Below are 21,662 nucleotides of genomic sequence, written 5' to 3'. Positions count from 1 at the left end.
TGCTTTGTGGGAGAAAAGTAAACTTCAAGAGGAGTCTAACCCAAGAGACAAACCCATCGTATACATTTATCGGAGAATCATTCAAAAGCCCTATAGCGATGTGTAAATTATGTTCCGTACACACTTGTGTTTATAGTCTGCGTCCTTGGGTTTATGTAGGCATTCAGTAAATACTTACTGACTGAATAAATACTGATGTTTGGAATGCTTAGCTAGGAAACCAAGCATTTGACTTGGATCAAGTTACTTTGATTGAGTAAAAGCCTTTGCTCTCGCAAAAAGCCTTGCTTTTGCAGTCTCTAGCATTGATTTTCTTTGGGCTTAACACATGGCACATGCATCGCTACACACATGGGTGTCTAGACAGATTCTTCCGCCTTCTACCGTCTGTTGTCTTCTTTCAGGGCCATATTTATGCTACATAGAGATTATAAATGTTTATATTTCAGAAGGAATGTTTTGTTGCAGTTAACCTGTTTTTCCGCCAAAGTATAATAAAAAGCTGATAATATATAGAAACAGTTTTCTACATTTTGAGCCTACCCAAATTACTTTCCTCAGTTGAGCTGGGAAGAAGGAGAGGGGATTTTTAGAAAGAAGAGCCTAGAGCTTAGAGAACACATAATTACGATATCATTTCTTTTAAAAAGGAGAAAAATGACCTGCGAGTTAAAAATCCACAAATCATTTTATTCTGATGTGAATGAAAACCACTCTTCTTGGTAGCTAGCGTTACACACAAGGGTGGTCCTAGAACAGATCTTTGCGGTGGAAATGCTAACGACGGTCTTTAAACTGTAGCGGCCCCTTGGATCTCTGAGGTAGTATGAACATAAATATCCATACCGGTGCTGAATAAACAGTGAAGGAACTCCTCTACTCCTCACGCAAGATTTACTCCTGAGAATTGAAGGAGTCTCAAGAGGCAGCTTGGCTTTGTGCTGCTAGCCCAGGTCTTCATCAAGAGACTATCCACACACAGGACATGGTGTTCTTACCGTGTCCTGTATGTGAAAGTCGTCAAGGAATCGATGGGCGCCTAGCAGTTTACTGTTTCAGTAGCATAAGTTATATGCAAGAAGATCAACCCAACTTTGACCCTTGTGGCCTCACGGCCCAGATACGGCACAGAGCGACATGGTTCCAAACCATCCCGGTGCTTTCCTCCCGGGAGAAAAAGACAACTACTTTGACCCTAAAATCTCCCAACTCTGAAAGAGCATCCATACATAGACCCCACTTCAGAGAAAAATACGAAAATTCGCAATGCACCTTTGCATGCTTTTGTGTAATTTTATTTCTTCATCCATTAAGTAGAATAACGTCCTGTCCTTCCCTAGTGCACCTGCAAGGGCCCCAGGCCCTCTTCTCAGCACATCCTAGAGCAGCCTGAACTTTCAGAGAGCAAGCTTCTGCCAGGCTCAGCCCTCCCTGTTGGGTCCCACTGGGGGAACAGGCAGGGTGGAACAGTCACTAACCCACATTAAAATGGTCCTGGGTCACACTCTCAAGCCAACAGTCTGATATACCGAGATCTCCATAAAGTTCCCATTTGGTATCAACAGTATCCTTGACCTAGAAGAGCTTTAGAGAATGCATAAGAGGTGAGATATATCCACACATATTTAGGACAGGCTTGATTGAATTTACAGCCCTGTGTTTTTCTTGTGACCCCTTCATGGTACTTACGTGTACTACAAACACATTAGTTGGAACACAGTGACAGAATTTCTAACCTCAGCGTAACAGTGAGGAAATATGTATTTAGCACCCAGGTGCTAATAAGCCCATTTGGAAGTAAGACCTTGACCTTTCAAAAAATCGGGCAAAATGCTGTCGCTTTCACAACTGGAGGTCTCCCATGTGAATGATGCTAGATCATTTAAGTGTGGGGAGTAAACGCAAGCGTGAGTAACGGTGAAAAGGAGGGAACATTTTGCTCATTTGTATAGTTTTGGCATGGTTTTTAAATTTAAAGTAAATATGCTTTTCTTCTTTTCTTCTTGATGTTCAAGATTTACATCAATACCAAATACAACCCATTATCACGACCAGGTCAATTTAGTGTAAACCTAGATTTAGCTAGTTGAGCAGCCCCAGTTAAACATGCCAGTAGCTAGAGGGTAAGATCTGAGAGGTTCAGTGGAGGCGGATGAAAGTGGCTGATAGCATTGAAGACGAAGCTGGCCACTGACCAAGTCAAGTCCAGGAATCTGATCATCTGAACTCTCCTCGTCACGCAGGCCTTTCTAACAGCCATTGGTGATAAGAACCGCAGGGCCATGCTTGCCCTGGAGCACATGTTTGCACCTGTTCTGGATGGTGCCGTCTCCACTCTGTTAGGAGTGCTGATGCTTGCAGGATCCGAGTTTGATTTCATCGTCAGGTAAGCGTTAGTTTCTAATGTGATCTCTGTTGCTTATTTCCTTCTGTCTCTGGAAGATTGCAGCATGTCTTCATTGTGACTCTACTCCCCACTCCTAACCCCGCAGCTTTATTGAAGTATAATTGACAAATATTGTATATATTTAAGGGGGTACAACATGGTGGTTTGATGTATGCATACATTGTGAAGTGATTGCCACAATCTGTGACTCCACTTTCTTTTGAGTTTATTAATTCAGAGGTATCCTGAGGGGCATAAAAGCAAGCTCCCTTCTAGAGCTGTCTTGGGGAATATCTTAGGGAGAAAAGATGGAGGGTTTGGGGCTAGCAACAAAGGCAACTCTACAACTTGAAACCGATATCCCAGTTATTGCTATTGAGGTTAGAAATACCAACAGAAAGAAATGACCTGGTTCCCATTAATTGACTGAATTTGACCTTTACTTCTCCTTCAAAACTGTAGAAAGGAAAACGTACAGATGCCTACAATTTTCACATAGATTTTATTCTTTTAAGAAGTGAAGACGACATGCCTTGATTTCACATTTGAGTTGCCACTAAGATTTAAGAAGCATTTAACGTGTGACTTAACACCAATAAATTTTTGAAATCCAAGCCTAGTTGGATACATCTTTCAATTTGGATTTCATGGCAAGCAGTTTCTGGTGAATTTAATTAAGGATTTGACTTTGTGAAGTATAAAAGGAGAGCAAGTTTTCCTTTTAAAAAGAATTTGAGAACTGCAGGGAAAGACCATTTTCTTCTCTGAACAAGCCTCCGCAGCTTTTTGACAAAGCTGCCCTTGGATGTAACCCTGTTGCTCCGTGGAGGGGCGAGGCCAGAATCATCGATAAATAAAAGATAGTCCAGAATTAGGACCATGGTAGAGCAGAATGAAATGTGAGAAATGACTGGATCGTTAGGGACATTTCGATAATCTAGAGAGAGAATCTAAACAGGCTTTTCTGGTGTGTATGTTGCGATAGGCCTTTCAATTCCAAGTGAAAAGAAGAGGATTTTAAGTTGTAGCCAACGTTTCTTTATTACGAGCAAAGATCAGTCCACTGGTCTGTGCCATTACCCCGTCGGGCGGGTCGGCATCATGGAGATTTAGCCTTGCTAGAATGAGTGCCAGGGTTGGCTCACTGTCGCTTGGGTGGAGAATGAGTGGAGAGGTGTAGACCAGTACTTCTCAAACTGTAACGTGCTCGAGAGACATCTGGGGCTCTCTGTAAGTGCAGATCAGACTTCATTGGGGGTGGGGAGCAGAGTCCGCGTTTCCAGCCAGCTCCCAGATGATGGCCACGTTGCTGATCCTCTCGGCACAGATGACTGATCACAAGCCCAATTAGTACACCCTGTTTGCCAATATCAGGTAGACATATGCCTAAACTAGGTGAAGGTTTTGGTCTGGGTTTTGTTTGAAGCTCTTAATTTGATTTTGACTTTTCCTTTATTCGGGCATTAGTAGCTGTTTCTCTGTGATGTAAAAACCCTATGTCAAATAGAGTTTCTTTGTGTAATGTCTCATTCAGCACAATGTAGTGAGCACCTCATAAGTGCCATTTCACACAACTGCAAGTAATGTAGACCCCGTCCCCCTGTCCATAGTTTACGGTCTATGGGGGGAGAGACAAGGTCACAGGCAATTCAAAACCATGGGAAACAGAGTGTGATGGGATCTCAGAGGATCTAACTCAGCCTTGTGGGGGATGCCAAGGGAGCCACAGAGAAGAAACGTAGCCTGAATTAGAACAACCATCTGGGACCTCGGTGGAGAGCAGGATCCCAGCTCTCTCATCTAACCCATGGCGTCTTGTTCTCTCCCAGAGATATCAGGGTTCTTGTTTCAAGCACTTAAAAGGGCTTCCCATTTTCTAGAACTGGATGGATTAACCTGATAAAGCCCTCACTGAGGTCGACTAAATGAGCAGACATTGTATACACTAAGCTGTCAGAAATCTAATTGGTCTGTTTATTCTGCAGTTAGATGGATGGGATGCAAATGTCTTAATGCCTGCTGCTGATATATGCCTCAGCCTAAAGTTAAAGCAGTTTACATTAGTGCAAGACATCGGCTGCTTGGTTTCTACTAATGCAGCTCAGAAGTTTCTAATGTTTACAATAGCTGCGAGGTATTTGTATTTTTATAGGGATTCTCTCTCCTTTCATCTAAGGTTGAAACATATATAGGCACAGCAAAGTTTGGTGCCTGTTCCGTTTTATGATCAAGAGGACCATTAACAGATAGATATCTTGCCCTCCCTCTTCCCAGAACATCCTGAGCTCTCCCCCACCCCAGCCCACTTCCAGCAGAATTGCCCTAGAAACCGTTAGTTACAGAAACGCATGCTTGCGTGGAGCCCGCTGCCTCCAGCTGTGTGCGACATCCTCCAGCGACTCTCCCTGGCTGACAGGTTCACCTTGGTATTCGTGAAGGATCCCAGACCTCAGCCCTCAACGGTGGGAAAGCAGGGCCACTTGTGCACTCTCCTCTTCTTCTCGGTGCTGCGGCCTTTATGTTTGAATTGGCTGACGCAAAACAAGAGTATTCAGAGATGCTAAATTGTTCAACAAAAGATTGGCCGGCTGAGCAGCCCGTCATTGTGGACCGCCCTCCCCCGAAAATGCCCCAGCAACCACAGAATGGGCAGTGTTTTCTTTGCCGAAAGCTGGTTCCAGTGTTCTTAAAAGATGGCAGTTGGAACTATTTGGTAAAACTGGAACTCACAGAATTCTGGGCAGAAAGTTGCGGTTAATGAAAGCCCAGGGAAAGCCTTACCTGCTACGCTGGAGACTTAATTAGAGATTCTGCTCTAAGATGCAGAAGCATTTCACAGTGGATTAGCTGCCTGCAGAAGTGGGCTGCTTTTCCTCCTGGGCTAAATTGTTTAAATTCTACACCCTTCACTTCATTTGTTTGCTTCTGCTGGGTTTTCATGAACGGGGCCCCTCTGCATTGTATTTGTGCTTTCAGTCTGCTCGGCCATTCAGTTCACATTCCATATTTTTGTGTTTGTGTAACACATTCATAAATAACATTGCATGCCATGAGATTTCAGCAAATTAACAAACCTAATTTTTTTTCTTCCCTTCATGAACTAACACTTTGGGTTGTAGAATGTAGTTCTCAAAGTCATAAGGTGAAAAGAAAAGAGAAGAAAAAAAACTAACCTCGTGCTGAATTTGAAACGCAGTGTTGTAACAGCCTTTTCACTGGTGTGGGTTTTGTTAATTTTTGGCTCTGACGTTTGGGCACGTGAAGGGTAGCTTAATTGACTTTTGCCGTGGTAAGTGTTCCTGTTTCCCTTTTATCTTCAAGGTATTTCTTTGCTGTCCTGGCAATCCTAACGATCCTGGGTGTTCTCAACGGACTGGTTTTGCTGCCAGTCCTTTTGTCCTTCTTCGGACCGTATCCTGAGGTCAGTAATTGTTGCCAGTGTAGTGTGCGGCCCTCAGACCACCTGAATATTGTTTTTCCTGGTGTCACTCTTAATTTAGATATTTAAGTCTATCCACATTTGCTGGTTGTTTACTTTTTCAGTAAACAGCTCAAATAACTATGGCTTTTTTTCTCTTCAGTTTAATAGTCTTTGGGGACGTAGGGGGAACGGTTTGATTTGGTTTAGGTTGTTTATTTTTGAAACCTAGTGATTGGCAACCTGAGTCTTGTAGGTTCCACTCAAGAAGAATATCTGGGCTTGAACAGGAGTAAAAAGGGCACGGCCTGCCTTTCCAGAGTGTGAAAGCAGAGGGCAGTTCTTTCGCTCCAGCTGTCAGGCCCAAGGGTCTTCAGAGTGGCAGGGATTGGGCCAAATGAATACAGGGTAGCGTGAGAGGCCGGGGGTGGGGGGTTGGGGGGTGGGGGGGAGGGGCAGCGACCCCTGAACAATATTGTGCTTTGAACCTTAAGTGTGGCCACCTGGTAAATGGTTGATAACACCTGTAATATTGAATCCCCTTAAATAGGTGTCTCCAGCCAACGGGCTGAACCGGCTGCCCACCCCTTCCCCTGAGCCGCCCCCCAGCGTGGTCCGGTTTGCTCTGCCCCCTGGTCACACGAACAACGGGTCTGATTCCTCTGACTCGGAGTACAGTTCTCAGACGACGGTTTCGGGCATCAGTGAGGAGCTTCGGCACTACGAGACCCAGCAGGGCACCGGGGGCCCTTCCCACCAAGTGATCGTGGAAGCCACGGAGAACCCTGTCTTCGCCCGCTCCACCGTAAGTCATAAGTCACCGCAGGAGGCAGCCCCTGCCTGCTCTGAACAGCAAATCACAGGCAGCATGCCAAAAAATGTATAGGTTAGGTGGACTCATATGAAATTGCCAATATTTGGCTCTTCTTAAACTATAAAAATGTCAGTTTCGTGTGGTTGTATCTCATACAGATTGAAAAGGGCAGGGACCAATATTGGTGACTACACAGAACATCCATCAGCATATATCATGCTTGAGCTAAGTACAGTTTGAGCTTAAGGACCGGAGGTAAAGCATGCCTTGCTCCCCCTGCCCCCCTTTTTTTGAAAGCTACGTATCATTGTAGGATGATACCTGTTTTAAAATGTAATGGTATTTTTATTGCCAGCAGAAGTGATTTCTTTTCCCTTCCACTTCTGTTACTTTTAATTACCCTTGGTGTAAAATTATTTCAGTCGTTATTGTCCAAGACTTCACCAGAAGATTTTGTGGCTCCAAGCTCGTATCCTAGGTGGCGGGAAGGAGCAGAGAAGCTGAGAACCAGCCTTCAGTAATTCAGGAAAACCGTGAGCAGCCCGGAGCCTCTTCTCAGAGGCCCTGGGAGCCCCAACTGCATTCTCCCCTCTCCGTGCTCCCCAGGATGTCCTCGGCCCCCCAGGCCTGGAGCACAGCACACAAAACCCAAGGAATGTTCTAAGGCTCCTGTTGCTCTGACAGGGGGCCTCCTGCTGTCCCTCCAGGAAATGGGTATTCCAGTCCCAGGCTGGAGCTGCCCTTCCATGAAAGAGAGAGAGGCCAACCAAATAACCTAAATTTTCTTCCTCTTACCCCCCGTGACGATGCCTGCTGAGCTGCAGTGTGAATCTGGTTTTGTTCAGCGGGAGCCTAAAAATAGGTACAAGCTGAACGACTTTGAAGTTGGTCACGGTCCTTTTGATTGATGTGGCCACTGTGTTGCTCCATGCTTTGTACAGAGACCCAGAAACCAGATTCCTAACAACAGGATAGAGCAGCACTGCCCAGTAGAACTTTCTGTGACAGCGCAAATGCTCTCCAGTGCAGTAGCCACCGCCCACGTGTGGCTGTGGAGCATTTGAAACATGACTAGTGCGACCTAAGGGGCTGAATTTTGAATTTTAGTTAATTTAAATGTAAATAGCCATATGTCCCTAATGGCTACCATATTCAACAGTGTAGGTAACGTCCGGGCAACGTCCTGCATTTGGGCGAGCCAGGGCCAGACATTTAGTCATTTTAGAAGAAGAGGAGCTTGAGATCGGATTCTGCCCGGCAGGGTGGGGTTGGCGGACTGTGGGAGAGAGGCAGCTCGGGTACTTAGACCACAGCCCTGCATTTATGGGCAGCAGCCGTATGTGTCCGGCCAGCTGTGCTGGAGAAAGCCTAGGCATAGGGTCCAAACAGGGCGTACCTCTGCCACGTCGTTGTGGGTGGAAGGCCCCTGGTCCCTCCCTGGGGCGCTTCCAGCCATCTGTGGGGTTGACTAAGCTCTAGTTCAGAAAGAGCTGTGTGTGGGTGGCCGGGCGGTAGTCAGAGCCATGAAGGGAGGGCTGGGGCAGCGGGGGCCGATGCCCAGCCTGGGGTTAGCCCCCGGCCTGTTTCAACCTGCCCTTGCCCTCTGCAGGTGGTCCATCCTGAACCGAGGCAGCACCCACCCTCCAACCCTCGACAGCAGCCCCATCTGGACTCAGGGTCCCTGCCACCCGGACGGCCAGGCCAGCAGCCCAGAAGAGAGGCCCCCAGAGAATGCTTGAGGCCGCCCCCTTACAGACCGCGCAGAGACGCTTTCGAAATTTCTACTGAAGGGCATTCTGGCCCTAGCAATAGGGACCGCACGGGCCCCCGGGGAACCCGTTCTCACAACCCTCGGCACCCAGCGTTCACTGCCACGGGCAGCTCCGTGCCCAGCTACTGCCAGCCCATCACCACCGTGACGGCCTCGGCGTCCGTGACTGTTGCAGTGCACCCCCCGCCCGGGCCCAGTCGGAACCCCCGAGGGGGGCTTCGCCCGGGCTTCGAGGACTACCCTGAGACTGACCACGGGCTGTTTGAGGACCCCCATGTGCCTTTTAACGTCCGTTGCGAGAGGAGGGATCCCAAGGTGGAGGTCATTGAGCTACAGGACGTGGAATGTGAGGAGAGGCGCCGGGGCAGCAGCTCCAACTGAGGTGGGCGGGGCCGGTGGGCAGGTGGGTGGGCCTCAGAGGCACTGCTCTTCAGTGACCCCTCAGGGACTTAGAGGGACGCAGATGGCTGCATCCTCCTGGAGCCCTGGGCACTGATGTGTCCCCTACTGAACCGCAGTGACCTCTTACCCACAGGCAGGGTTGCCTGTCTAAGCTTCGTCATCCTTGGGAGAACCAGTTGAGTTCCAGATTGGATCTGTCCCTCACAGTTAGCCTGTGGAGGTTTAATGCATCTCAACAGAGACACTGACAGCTGCCCCTATCACCTATTTTTCAGTCTTTTAAAGCCATAGCAGGTATGTCTGATGAACGCACAGCTCAGTGAACAGTCACAAAGTGAGCACATCCCTGTCACCAGCCCCCAGGTCAAGGGAGAGATCATGACCCACCCCTGGAAGCCCCTCATGCCCTCACCCATCCCCCACCGTCCTGATCTCTATACCCCAGACCCGTTGTGCCTGTGTTTGTGCTTTATAAATAGGGAACTCGTTGACCTGTTACTTTGACTTCCTTTTTTTTTTTTTTTTTCTTTTAAAGGGTGAGTAAAATCTGAAGCAAAGAGGCCAAAGATTGGAAGCCCCTCCCTACCCCTACCCTGCCCCACCAGAACTGCTTGGAGAGAGCTGCGGAGTTAGAAAGGTGTCACGTGCCAGACAGCAGTTCATTGTTACTGTAACTGATTGTATTATTTTGTGAAATATTTCTATAAATATTTAAGAGGTGTACACATGTGTAATATACGAGGGAACGGATGTAAAGTAGTGTGATCCGGGTTTTCTGCACTCCCGCCTCCGGAGCAGGCGGTGGGGAGACCGCAGCGGAGCCCCTCCCTATTTGTACATTGGTCTCTGTGCCACAACCAAGCTTAACTTAGTCTTAAATTTCAGCATATGTTGCTGCTGCTTAAATATTGTATAATTTACCTGTATAATTCTATGCAAATATTGCTTATGTAATAGGATTATTTTGTAAAGGTTTCTGTTTAAAATATTTTAAATTTGCATATCACAACCCTGTGGTAGTATGAAATGTTGCTGTTAACTTGCAAACACGCTATGCGTGATAATTTTGTTGTTGTTTAATGAGCAAATATGAAGAAAGCACGTTAACCCCGGTGGCTTCTCTAGGTGTAGTTGGATGAGATTCTCTTGTTTGGCTGTGTGTGTGAACATGTGTGCGATTTCCCGATGTACTGTACTGTGACTTTTTTTTTTTTTCTTTTTTTTTTCTTTTTACTGTCTGTGAACCCGTGGTGGGCTCTACCTTTGGCCAGAAGAGTCAGGATATCTCTAGTGCTAGCGCTGGTGGAGGGCTAGCCCTAAACATCTCCTTTATCCTTTTGCCAGACTCACTTCAAGTTCAGGGCATCTCTTAAGATTATTGGCTGCCATCCAGACACCCCAACTCGTGCCTCAGAGGAGATAAGTTCCTTCGCATGGACCATTGTGGTGGATGTTGGAACCTCAGGGTACAGAGCTCACATCTCTTCATCTTCATTGGTATTAAAGACCTAGAGAACATGCCCAGTGGGAGCCTCAGCTGGGCCGTGAGCGTATCCTCTAAAGTACGCAGCCTTCCTTGTACCTCTCTTGTAACCAACGCACAACACACACACACACACACACACACACACACACACACACTTACACACACCACCGCCACCATCACCACCCAAATTTAAGAGTGGATTGGTAATCTTCTGGAGACAAAATGACCTCTTAATTCTGGGTCCACAACAGACCCAGAGGTGATGTTTTGAGTCCCTACGATTTAAACTCCCTCTCTTGCTAAATGGCACGGTTGGGGCTTTCTGGATTTGTCTGCCTCCTCTTTAAAATAGTGAGCATCCAGTATGGAGATACGGAATCAGAAATTCTATAGGATATGAGCTTCAGAAGGCTGATCCTCCGAGTGTTCATATTAACATTATGGGTGCACGCTTCCTAAGTATCTCATCCCCCTCTTTCTCACCATCATTAGTGTTCTTTCAATGTGACATTTATTGAAGAGCAGGAAGATGCTAATCGCATAAGCCCCACTGAAGAATGTATATAGAGACATATCTCTCAACCAGGTGTTATTTTTAAAGATCTGCTTCCGTGTCAATTCTGTTTCCTTGCCCTGAGGTTTGGTCTTCCTAGGCTCTTAGCCAGAGACCAACAAATGTTGGGGAAGCACTCGGTACCCGGACTAAGCTACTGTAGGAGTGCACAAATGGCAGCTCCCATTATGCCTCCTGTTTTACATGGAAAATCTTATTCGAAAGGCAACGGCCCACAGTAGTACCAGCAGTGTAGTGACCTCAGACTGTAAAACTCGCCGCGAGACTGTGGCTACCAGATGTGTGTGTTTATATGCCAGGGGCCCAAATGGCCCCCCACTGCTACTGTTGAGTGCCTCTGTCGGCCACACTGTCTGTCTACCTAACACCCAGCTCTGCTCAGAAAACGTAATATCCCGCATCCAGGAGAGAGATGATGCAAAATTCAGAGGTCTGCTTCCCTCTGGCTCGAGGAGTGCCCTCACTCCTTTCCTGAGCCCAGCTTGCATGGTGCCTGACTGCTTGGCTGGCCCCTGCTTTCTGCACAGCGTAGAGCTCTCTCCAGTAGTCACATTGGCAAAGGGAGAACTCGGGGGCTGGCAGGCAACCAGAATTTCTCTCTCTCTCTTTTTTAAAATAGTTTTATTTTGTCTGTCTTGTTTGTTCATTTGGATGTTTTAATTTTAAAAAAAAAAAAAAATCTTTGCTGATATTTATAATTTTGTATCATAAGAATGTTTTCCTACAGTATTTGTCATGCCAGTTTATAACAGAAAAATGCAGGGATTTTATTTCTATTGGAAACACTATTACAGCTATGTTTTACCTTTGAACAGAATTTTTATTTGTATAGAGTGCTTACTAATACTAAATAGTTCAGAGTATATAACATTTTCATTAAGGACTCATGGTAGGTTTTAGTGTAAGGAGTTTAAAGGAAATATTCAAACTGGGTCTCATTGTCTGCCCATTTGGGCAGAAATGGGTTTGTGTCATTTCAATTACAAAGATAAAAGTATGCCATATAATTTATTTATATGAAAATTTATTTTTGTAGTGTATATAGTAGTCATCAAGTCTTTTGACAGAAGTATATTTTTAAAGAATTTATATGTGATGAATCCATAATGTCTGGAACTTTGCTGAGACATGAGTGGGGCACACTTTTCATTGTAAAGTACAGCAAGGAGAAGAAAATGTCTAACAGTGTTAAGAGAGTGAGATTGAGTGAATATCCATGCAGTTGTGGAATGTGTATTAGTTACCATTTGTGACCTAGCGTGGTTCTCGTTTTAAACCTCAGAAGGCAAAAATGTACAAACTCTCTAAATATTAATGTTCAAACACTGATAGAAATTCTAACATGAATAAAAAATAATATAACTTGTTGGTTACATCTTTGTTTATGGAATGGTTTTTAATTAAAATGTTTTACAAAGGCAGTTAGTGTGTCACGCCGTCATAAACTTTGTTTTTTGTCTGACTGACCTTGTTCAATACTCACGTTTTTGTTCTCCTTCACGGAGGCATTATTGACATAGGAAGAGTTCTACATTTTTATTTTCTGACGCAAAGAGAGGTCCTAAGTTACCCTTCAAAATGATTCCTTCTGTCATCTCTTAGCCTCTTTGTGTTTCTTTTTATGTGATGCATAATAATTCAAGGGGATATTTATAAGTCCAATTCAATGATTATTAAAGTAAAGGAAGGCGTTGTGCTTAAAAACGGTATAGCTGACAATACGGGACTGACTGAACCTGATACAAAATGTTTTTTCTGAGTGTTTATCGTACCTTGTCTTCGTCGTAGCCACGGAGAGAAGTAAGACCAGGAATAGCATCTCCATTTTACAGCTGAAAGCAAGGAGTGGTGGGGAAGAACTCAGATTCTATCGGCATGGGGTGAGGAATCGGCAAACTACAGCCCTGGGGCCTCCTGTTGATATAAAGATTTATCAGAAGACAGGCCCGTATGCATGTAGAGATCGTCCACGGCCACTTACCAGCTACATCGGCAGAACTGAATAGTTGCAGCACAGACTGTACGGCCTGCAAAGCCTAAAACATTTACTAACTGGCCCTTGAGAAAAAGTTTGCTTACGCATCTTAAGACAAGGTTATCATAGGCCGGTGATACTCACGTGGGGTGCCTGTATCGGCGGCACTCTCGTGCTTTGGAAGGTTACTAGAAAAGCAGGATCTTCAGTGCCACCCCAGACCTACTGAGTCAGAAACCTGGGACTGAAGCCCAGGAATCTGTGCTTCCATGAGCTGTCCTGGTGGTTCTGATGCACCAGCAGAGGCAATCTCTAAATTCCTTCCAGCTGAATGTGGCCTTGGTTCTATAATTTGACTCGGGCTACACAGCCAATGCAGGCCAGATCTGGAAACAGCATAGAGATCCCAACTCCTCTGTGTGGTCTTTCCACAAAAACACATGTTCATCTGTGGGAGAGTGGAGGCCCGTGAACTCTGCGTTTGTGCCTGGGAGTTGAGAGAGGAATTCCCTTCTTAGTGCTCTGCCACAGCTGTGGGGCAGGCCTCACTGGAGGGTGTGGGCCAATGACCTAACAGGCCCGGGGGGGGGGGGGGGGGGGGGGGAGGGGAGGTCCATGCCAGGCCAGACCCTCTTCTACCCTTCCCACTGAGAGGGCTCCAGCTGACCAGCTGTGACTTGGGCAAGTCGTTTGAAACCTTGGGGCCTCTGTGTCCTCATCTGTACGTAAATTAAAGATGATGCCTGTCCCTCGCAGACTTCTGAAGGTTGAAAGCAATGGTGGCTGTGAAGAGGTCTGGACCAGAGGGGATAGGAAGAGTCAACTGAAAGACTCAGAAGAGCCTCTGGACCCTGCACTGAGTTTGGTTCAATCACCACCTCTCAGCCTCCAAGGCAACACGGGCCCTCATACAGAAGCGTGAGAGTAGCTAGGGGAAGGTTTTTGGATATACAGTACACCGACCAAGGAATAAGGTGCTTGGGTAATACAATGTCCTCCTTAACGGATACTTTACCTGGAAAAAATAAAGTATTCAGCAGGGTTTTCTATCATATATAACCTCATCTTCCTACCTCCTGGTATAATCAGCTACCTGTTCCTCAGCCCTCCAGTGGTGAATTTCATCCGTAATGCTCTCTTGGTTCATTCAGAAGTCATGGGGAATCTGTACTCCCTGAAACCGAGCATGGAAAACACTAATTGCGTTAATTGGGATTCCAACTGAGAGACACTTTCTTTTCGATGTGTTTTTTATACCACTAAGATGAACATTCGTTGCCATTTAATTTTATATTCTTTAGAAATTACATACACCTAAGTAAGCTAACTTAGTTTTTAATATTGGCCTAAGGAGAACAATCAGATTTGTGTCCCAAAATCCACCACATTTATTTAGGACTTAGGTAAACGTAAGGCCCCACTTTTTTTGTCAGCTTCGGGAATGCTGTGTGCTCCTAAGTTTCAGGCAGCAGCCGTGTTGATGTAAAGGCAGGTGTTCAGTTTTGGTAACTGGCAATGACCTCCCCAAAGGAGAAGCGGAGATGACCTTTTAATCATCCAACAAGAATATTTGCCAAGTTTTAATTACTTTTCATGAAGCCTGCACCTAATGAGAACGTGCCTCGAACGCGAATCTGTTTAACTGTTCACATTGGAAGGCATGTTGGACACCTTTTCTGCATAGGTTCCCTGACAGGAAATTACAACTGCCGTCAGAAGGATCTTGAAAGGACATTCTGGTCTGTTGGGAACATGGTTGGACCTCAGGAAAACGGAGGGACACAGGGAACTCTGCTACAAAAAGAAGTGACCAATAGAGATAACCCAAACTCAGCTTGGTGTGGCCAAAGCAAAACATTCTACGTGGCAGGGTGTTATAATCAGTGATTTATGCCTTCTCCCTTAGGGATTTCCTTTCTTGGGACAAAGGGAAGGAGACCTTTCAGCCAAGATGCTGTGAAGGGAAACAAAGCCTGTAGAGGTAGCATTTGCTCTAAAAATGAGACACACCCCAGCGAGCAGTGGCAATCAGAAGAGGCAACCACAGCCACATCTTTCTCAAAGTCAGTTAAACCCCTTTATATATATATTCCTTTTTTCCCTGGGAAGTGTCCTCTTCATTCGTCTCCTTCCTATCCACAGAAATTGAAGGTATAGGAGTGTGATGTAAGCTACCAACAGGGCAAAGAATAAAGATAAGAGTTCACACTGGGGCTTCCCTGGTGGTGCAGTGGTTGAGAATCTGCCTGACAATGCAGGGGACATGGGTTCGAGCCCTGGTCTGGGAGGATCCCACATGCCGCAGGGCAACTAGCCCCGTGAGCCACAATTACTGAGCCTGCGCGTCTGGAGCCTGTGCTCCGCAACAAGAGAGGCCGCGATAGTGAGAGGTCGGCGCACCGCGATGAAGAGTGGCCCCTGCTTGCCGCAACTAGAGAAAGCCCTCGCACAGTAACGAAGAGCCAACACAGCCATAAATAAATAAAATTTTAAAATAAAAAGGCAAAATTCCTTTAAAAAAAAAAAAGTTCACACTGAAGTAAGCCCGGGAAATAACCTGTCAGCAGTAGCGCCATCTTTGTACACAGTGGACAACAGCTTGTATTTTTGTGGAAGGGGGAGTGGTAGAAAGGAACCTGTTTTATTTTTAGAAAGAAAAAAAATCATACAGATGGAGGAGAAATTGATGAGCAAGTTCTGACTGGTGAGTTATTATATAATAGGATTGCAGCATTTAGCCCAAGATGCCAAAAGAATAATCTTTGTAATTACAAAGTTCAGTCAGCAGCAGTGGTAGGTAGACTCCTGGTGAGAGCCTCTTTTGAGCAAGAGAAGAAGCGAGATGAGGCAGGAACAGAGAAGCAGGAGGCTCCCTGCTATGGATTGCAAGAGAGAACAGCTATCCATCAGAGGGGACATGGTCAGATGTCCAGAAAGTGAGGCCGATACTATGGAAAAGACTATTCAAATGAGGAAGAGGTATGAAAAAGATTGAGTGGGACAGATTGTCAAGAGATGGTCAGAACACCCGTGGGCTACAAGAGCAGTTGCCAGATGCTGAAGTGTCAATAAGCTCGCTTGGCTCTTCTATCAGTGGATGCTTTACCTTTTCCTGTACAGTTCCCGCCTTACATGGAATCATGGGAGGTTATCATGAATCATGGGAGTTGGCCATGAATCATGGAAGACTAAAGCTGTATGAGACTGTTGTCATCTTGTATCCAAGAAATCTGGTGCCTAACATGAGCCAACACCTTCAAGTCAGATTTAGAAGGTGGATCTAGTTCAGTCAGATGTTCTCGTTCTCTCTTATTGCCCTCGTTCCTTCCCCCATTTGTTTTATGTGATAATTTCAGAGGTATGGGTGACTGCCGTCCACATGACTACTATAACCAAAGAGCTCTGGGCCTCTCGGCCACCACGGGTACATGCGTAATCATGCACACAGAGTATATATCTGCACTAAATGCAAACAACTGCAATGGGGGAAGCAGTTAGCAAATCTCTGCAGTATCCTTCTGATTACACTTAAATTCCAAAAGCTAATTGGCTAAAATATTCCTCCTTAATTAGAAGCGATTACTATGTGAAAGTAGGTTTGCATTTCACAAGACAGTTTGCATTTCATGATTGAAATCTCAGAGTTCATCTACTAATGGTCTCTAATGGCCTGTAGTCATAAGGCACACACAGTTAAGGGGGGCTTTTCAAAGCGTAAGTAAGGGAGGATGCCTGTATTTATGAATTCTTCTTCCACTGCTGAGGACATAGCCTGCATCCACCCTGGACTGCAAAACACACATCGTGCATGCACGTGCTTGCCCAAACATACCCACATGCGTAGAAAGTCCTGACCTGTCACCTTTGACCCCTTCTGAATTCCTTCCTCTCATTCTCCCTCCCACAAGAAGGTCGTCCTCTCGCATACTCAGTGGAGCCAGACTCTCTCAGCACCAACGGCAACAGAAGTCTATCCAAAATACAGATGCTAAAGGTGGAGCTCCAGCCTGGGTAGCAGTGCCACTAGCAATAAAACCACAGTTTCTTGCTTAATATGTCTCAGGCCCTAACTTAACTCACCAAACAAACCCAGTAAATATGACCCTAACAGAGACTCAAAATGAGCAGGAAAGGGCACTAAAATTCAGGAGGAAACAGAAAAGATGAGGAAGAGAGAGGGGTGGGGCAGCGAGGAAGGGAAGTGAGCTTCCTTGCAACAGGAGGGGTAGAGAGTTTTTCATTTATTTATTTTAATTTTTTTTATTTTTTGCGGTACGCGGGCCTCTCACTGCTGTGGCCTCTCCCGTTGCGGAGCACAGGCTCCGGACGCGCAGGCTCAGCGGCCAGGGCTCACGGGCCCCGCCTCTCCGCGGCATGTGGGATCTTCCCGGACCGGGGCACGAACCCGCGTCCCCTGCGTCGGCAGGCGGACTCTCAACCACTGCGCCACCAGGGAGGCCCGAGAGTTTTTCTTAGAAAGGAGTCAGTAGAGCAGAAGGCAGAGCCAAGGAAGAAAGAAGGTGAAGTCAAGACTGGTTACATCATTTCAAACCTGGATCGAGCTATACCTAAAGCTACATCTATGACTGAAATTTTCAGTTCTGAAACGGCTTCTGTGCTCAGGCCAACGGGAATCAGGTTTTTTGTTCCAAATGATCTAAACTCAGCCATGGCATCGGACTTGATATGGGAGTCACAGATTCACAGGACATCGACAGGCTTTAGACTGTCATTGAAAGGAGAAGAGATCAGGGAAGTCAAAAGTGATTGACAGTGCGGAAGGTCGGATTCCAAGAGAAGCAGACTCTGAGAAGGAGATTTGTGTACAGGGTCAAAACCTATGGGAAAGTCAAAGAAGCAGCACTGAGCAGAGGGAGAAGTTGAACCGTCATGCAGCTGGTCCCGTGGGGAGACGAGATGATGGCTCAAATGATGGCAAGGAGGCCAGAGCTTGACATTCTCACATTGACTAGTCATTGGATGCAGGCTGCTGTCAGGAAAAAGGCACGATCTTGGGCCAGGTGTCTCTCTTCCATCAAGCACAACTCCCAAAGAGGGACTGAGCCGAGACGTCAGTCACCGATACTCCCGCAGCTGGGGAAAGAATGCTGAGTTTGGCATGGGTGGAGCCTAGCAGGCATGGCAGCTAGGTTTCCTGCCTGGGTGAGCGCCGTGAGGACATGGACGCCTGCAAGTGAGATGAGGGAGTGAGGAGGGGCAGGTGGACTCAGGGGGAGGATGGATTTAATTTTGAACTGGTAGCATTTAAACACTTGAAAAGATGTTCCCAGAGGTCCAGAAAGATGTCAGTCTGGGAACCATTGGAATAGAAACCATAGCTGACGGGCACCTGCCGAGAGAGGGTGTAGATAGAAACGACGGAGCCCAAGGAGTGCCCCCACTTAGGGAGCAGAGGAAGCAAAGGAACCCACAAAGGGAGGAATGAGCAGTTGAAGAAGTAGCATAAACTGGGAAGTGTTGCAAATTCCACGATAACAGTCATAATAGCAAATACGTACAGGCTATTTACCCTGTGCCAGACCGTGAAGAGTTTACTGTGTTCTGCATTCTTAATTTATATTAATTCATTTCTGGATGTGGCCCTCTAAAAAGGTGATGCCCAGTGAGTTGGGTGGGGGTCCATCAGTTGATGAGCATTTAGATTAGAGCATTTAAATCTGGAATCTGGGCATGAGGCAGGTGTACCTGAAGCATGTGTATTTGCTGACTAAAACATAAAAGTCATAGCGTGTGTTTGCTGAATAAATTTTATCTCCACCTTCTGGATTCCTTTTAATAGCTTTATTGGGCTGTAATTCACATATCATGCAGATCACCCATTTAAGGTGTACAATTCAATAGCTTTTAGTATAGTCACAGTTATGCAACCATCGCCACAGTCAGTTTTAGAACATTTTCATCATCCGTTAGCTTTCATTCCCTTATCCACCCCTCCCCCTCCCCCAGCCCTAAGCAACTACTAACCTACCTTCTGCTCTGTTTTAGATGTTTCAGATGAATGGAATCATATAGTATGTGATCTTTTGCGACTGGCTTCTTTCAAGGTTCTTCCATGTTGTAGCAGGTATCGGTATTTCATTCCTTTTCATGGTCAAATAAAATTCCAGTGTATGGCTCTACTGCATTTTGTTTATCATTGGTCAGTTGAGGGACATTTGGGTTGTCTCTGCCTTTTGGTGATTAAGAATAATGTTGCTACAAACATTCTTGTACCAGTTTTTGTGTGGACATATTTTTTCATTTCTCTTGGGTATATACCTAGGAGTAGAATTGCTGGGTCACATGGTAACCCTATGTTTAGTCATTTGAGGAGAGAGATACACAGGATGAGTGTGAGTGTTTCCCATGTGAAAATATGTGGTAATAATAAAACCAAGCAAATGACCATCCTAAGGAACGATCTAACCTCTGAGATTCTAATTCTTCAGTACCAGAGGGAGGCCCCATTCCCTTCTCAGAGTAGCCACGGATTTAGCCATATCCCCACACTTTCCCATCACCACCTGTTGGGGGTGGGGTGAGGAAAGGAAGAATAGGTTGGGTCCATTGATCCCAATAACACACATATTTTGCTTGCAAAGGGTATTTTGCAGCTTACAAAAATGTCTCAGTTGGATTCAATTTAACCAGTATATACCCCAATCTTTTGGGGGGCCTTAGTGGGAGCTAGGGAGGGAACAACTGTTGCATAATGTACTGTATCAGATGATAAAAGGATACTAAAAGGAAGATAGGGGTTAAGCTTCAGGAAGAGGTAAGCAAAACCTAGAAATTCAGAGGCTGGAAGGATCGCTGTGAACTGGCAGAGTCATTTTGATATTTCTGCAGAGAGAGGACTGGTCTTTTTGAGAATACATACCTGGCAGAGCTATAGCCACCCTATGAATGAATATCCAGGATTGGATGGGAGCAAAATAGAGTTACATCTTTGTCAGGTACTGTGCTTCACATTCACTCTCTTAGGTAACCCTTAGAGAGCAAGCCTAGTGTGAGACAGTAAGTCTCATTATGCAGTCAAACAAACTGAGGGTCAGAGAGTGTATCGGTTAGGGTTCAACCAGAGAAGCAGAGGAAGTAAAAGAGATGACAGAAGATGATAGAAAGATGGATAGATTTATTACAGGAAATTGACAAATGCAATTGTGGAGCTGGCTAGGCAAGTCCAAGGTCCTTCTTTGGGCAGACAGGAAAAAAAGATCATGAGCAGCTGGAACCCCACAGGCGTGAGCTGAAGCTTGTTCACAGGAGAGAACTTCTAAAGCTGAGGAAGGCCTGTACCTTCTTTTAAAGGCCTTCTAACTGATTGGGCCAGGCCCACCCATGATAATCTTCTTTTTAATGAAGTTAAGTTTAATGAACTTAAGGTGATTGAGTAGGGATTTTAATCGCATCTGCAAAATTCCTTCACAGCAGCACCTATGTTAGTGTTGGATTGAACACCTGGGAGAAGGTGTGTGCATGCTGCAAAATGACCACTGCTTCCCTTCCATGCTCCAAGTCTGGAAAGAGAATGACCCTAACCAGAAATACACTGGAAAGAGAACGCTGGGGACTGCAATTGAGCCTAGCCAAGGAGACACATCAGAAGCCGTTAGAGAGAGGTTAAGCAGCTCTGTTGGCTCCATTACAAAGAACAGAATCCATTCTTTGCTGGTTTAAGCAAAAAGAGATTTACTACAAGGTAATGAATGATTGAGAATAATAACAGAATTATTGAGAAGGCTGGAGAAGAAAAGCTGTGAGCTGTTTCGAAGAGCAATGCCAATGTCACAGAAACATACTTCCAAGAGGGTTTCTGCCTCTTTTATTTATTTATTTTTATTTATTATTATTATTTTTTTTACGGTATGGGGGCCTGTCACCGTTGTGGCCTCTCCCGTGGCAGAGCACAGTCTCCGGACGTGCAGGCTCAGCAGCCATGGCTCACGGGCCCAGCCGCTCCGCGGCATGTGGGATCTTCCCAGACCGGGGCACGAACCCGTGTACCCTGCATCGGCAGGAGGACTCTCAATGACTGCGCCACCAGGGAAGCCCATTTCTGCCTCTTTTAAAATCAAGAAGCCACCAGTCAAACTGGAAAGTTCTTGGCAGCTCCTGAACCACACCACCCACAACCATGCTTCCCAGGAGAAACACCAGAAACAACACAAATATGGTCCCCAAACGCACTTCTGCTTTCTGCTTTCTCTGACTGCACTTAAGGGGTGGGACTAAACCACATCCTAACCCCTAGCTGCAAGGGAGTCTAGGAAGTGTTTTTATTTCTTCACCTCTGAGATGTACTATGGTTGGAATGGATGCAGGACACCAATCCACCACATAATATGCAGCCATTAATTTAAGGAAAAAAAATGTCATGAAGAACCTAGGGGTAAGACAGGAATAAAGATGCAGACCTACTGGAGAACGGACTTGAGGATATGGGGAGGGGGAAGGGTGAGTTTTGACAGGGCGAGAGAGAGTCATGGACATATACACACTAACAAACGTAGTAAGGTAGATAGCTGGGGGGAAGCAGCCGCAAGGCACAGGGATATTAGCTCGGGGCTTTGGGACAGCCTGGAGGGGTGGGATGGGGAGAGTGGGAGGGAGGGAGACGCAAGAGGGAAGACATATGGGAACATATGTATATGTATGGCTGATTCACTTTGTTATAAAGCAGAGACTAACACACCATTGTAAAGCAATTATACCCCAATAAAGATGTTTAAAATATATATATATATATATGCAGCCATTATATGCACCACCGCCTTCAGCCACTGGGGAGCAAAGCCAGGATTCAAACTCAGGTCATGCTCTTAAACCCCACACT

The 21,662-nt window shown here is 45.9% G+C and overlaps 1 protein-coding gene across 3 annotated transcripts in view; it reads left to right on the top strand.

Moving 5' to 3' along the window:
• The window catches only part of PTCH1 (patched 1), a 67,732-nt gene extending 55,508 nt beyond the window's left edge, over window positions 1–12,224 (top strand). For 2 of the 3 annotated variants that reach the window (XM_032635983.1, XM_032635985.1), the window contains 5 exons: window positions 2,244–2,386; window positions 5,708–5,807; window positions 6,355–6,609; window positions 8,228–8,771; window positions 9,327–12,224. In XM_032635983.1, the coding sequence (XP_032491874.1) occupies window positions 2,244–2,386; window positions 5,708–5,807; window positions 6,355–6,609; window positions 8,228–8,770 (1,041 nt within the window). In that variant the 3' untranslated portion in view covers window position 8,771; window positions 9,327–12,224. The remainder of the gene's footprint in view (window positions 1–2,243; window positions 2,387–5,707; window positions 5,808–6,354; window positions 6,610–8,227; window positions 8,772–9,326) is intronic. The other variant, XR_004350494.1, reaches the window with a different exon arrangement.
• Window positions 12,225–21,662: the final 9,438 nt, after the last annotated feature.

This window comes from Phocoena sinus, chromosome 6, assembly GCF_008692025.1.
Source record: "Phocoena sinus isolate mPhoSin1 chromosome 6, mPhoSin1.pri, whole genome shotgun sequence".
Taxonomy (NCBI): Eukaryota; Metazoa; Chordata; class Mammalia; order Artiodactyla; family Phocoenidae; genus Phocoena; species Phocoena sinus.
The sequence above is the reverse complement of the archived record's forward strand: the minus strand, read 5'-3'. Positions and strand labels throughout refer to the sequence as shown.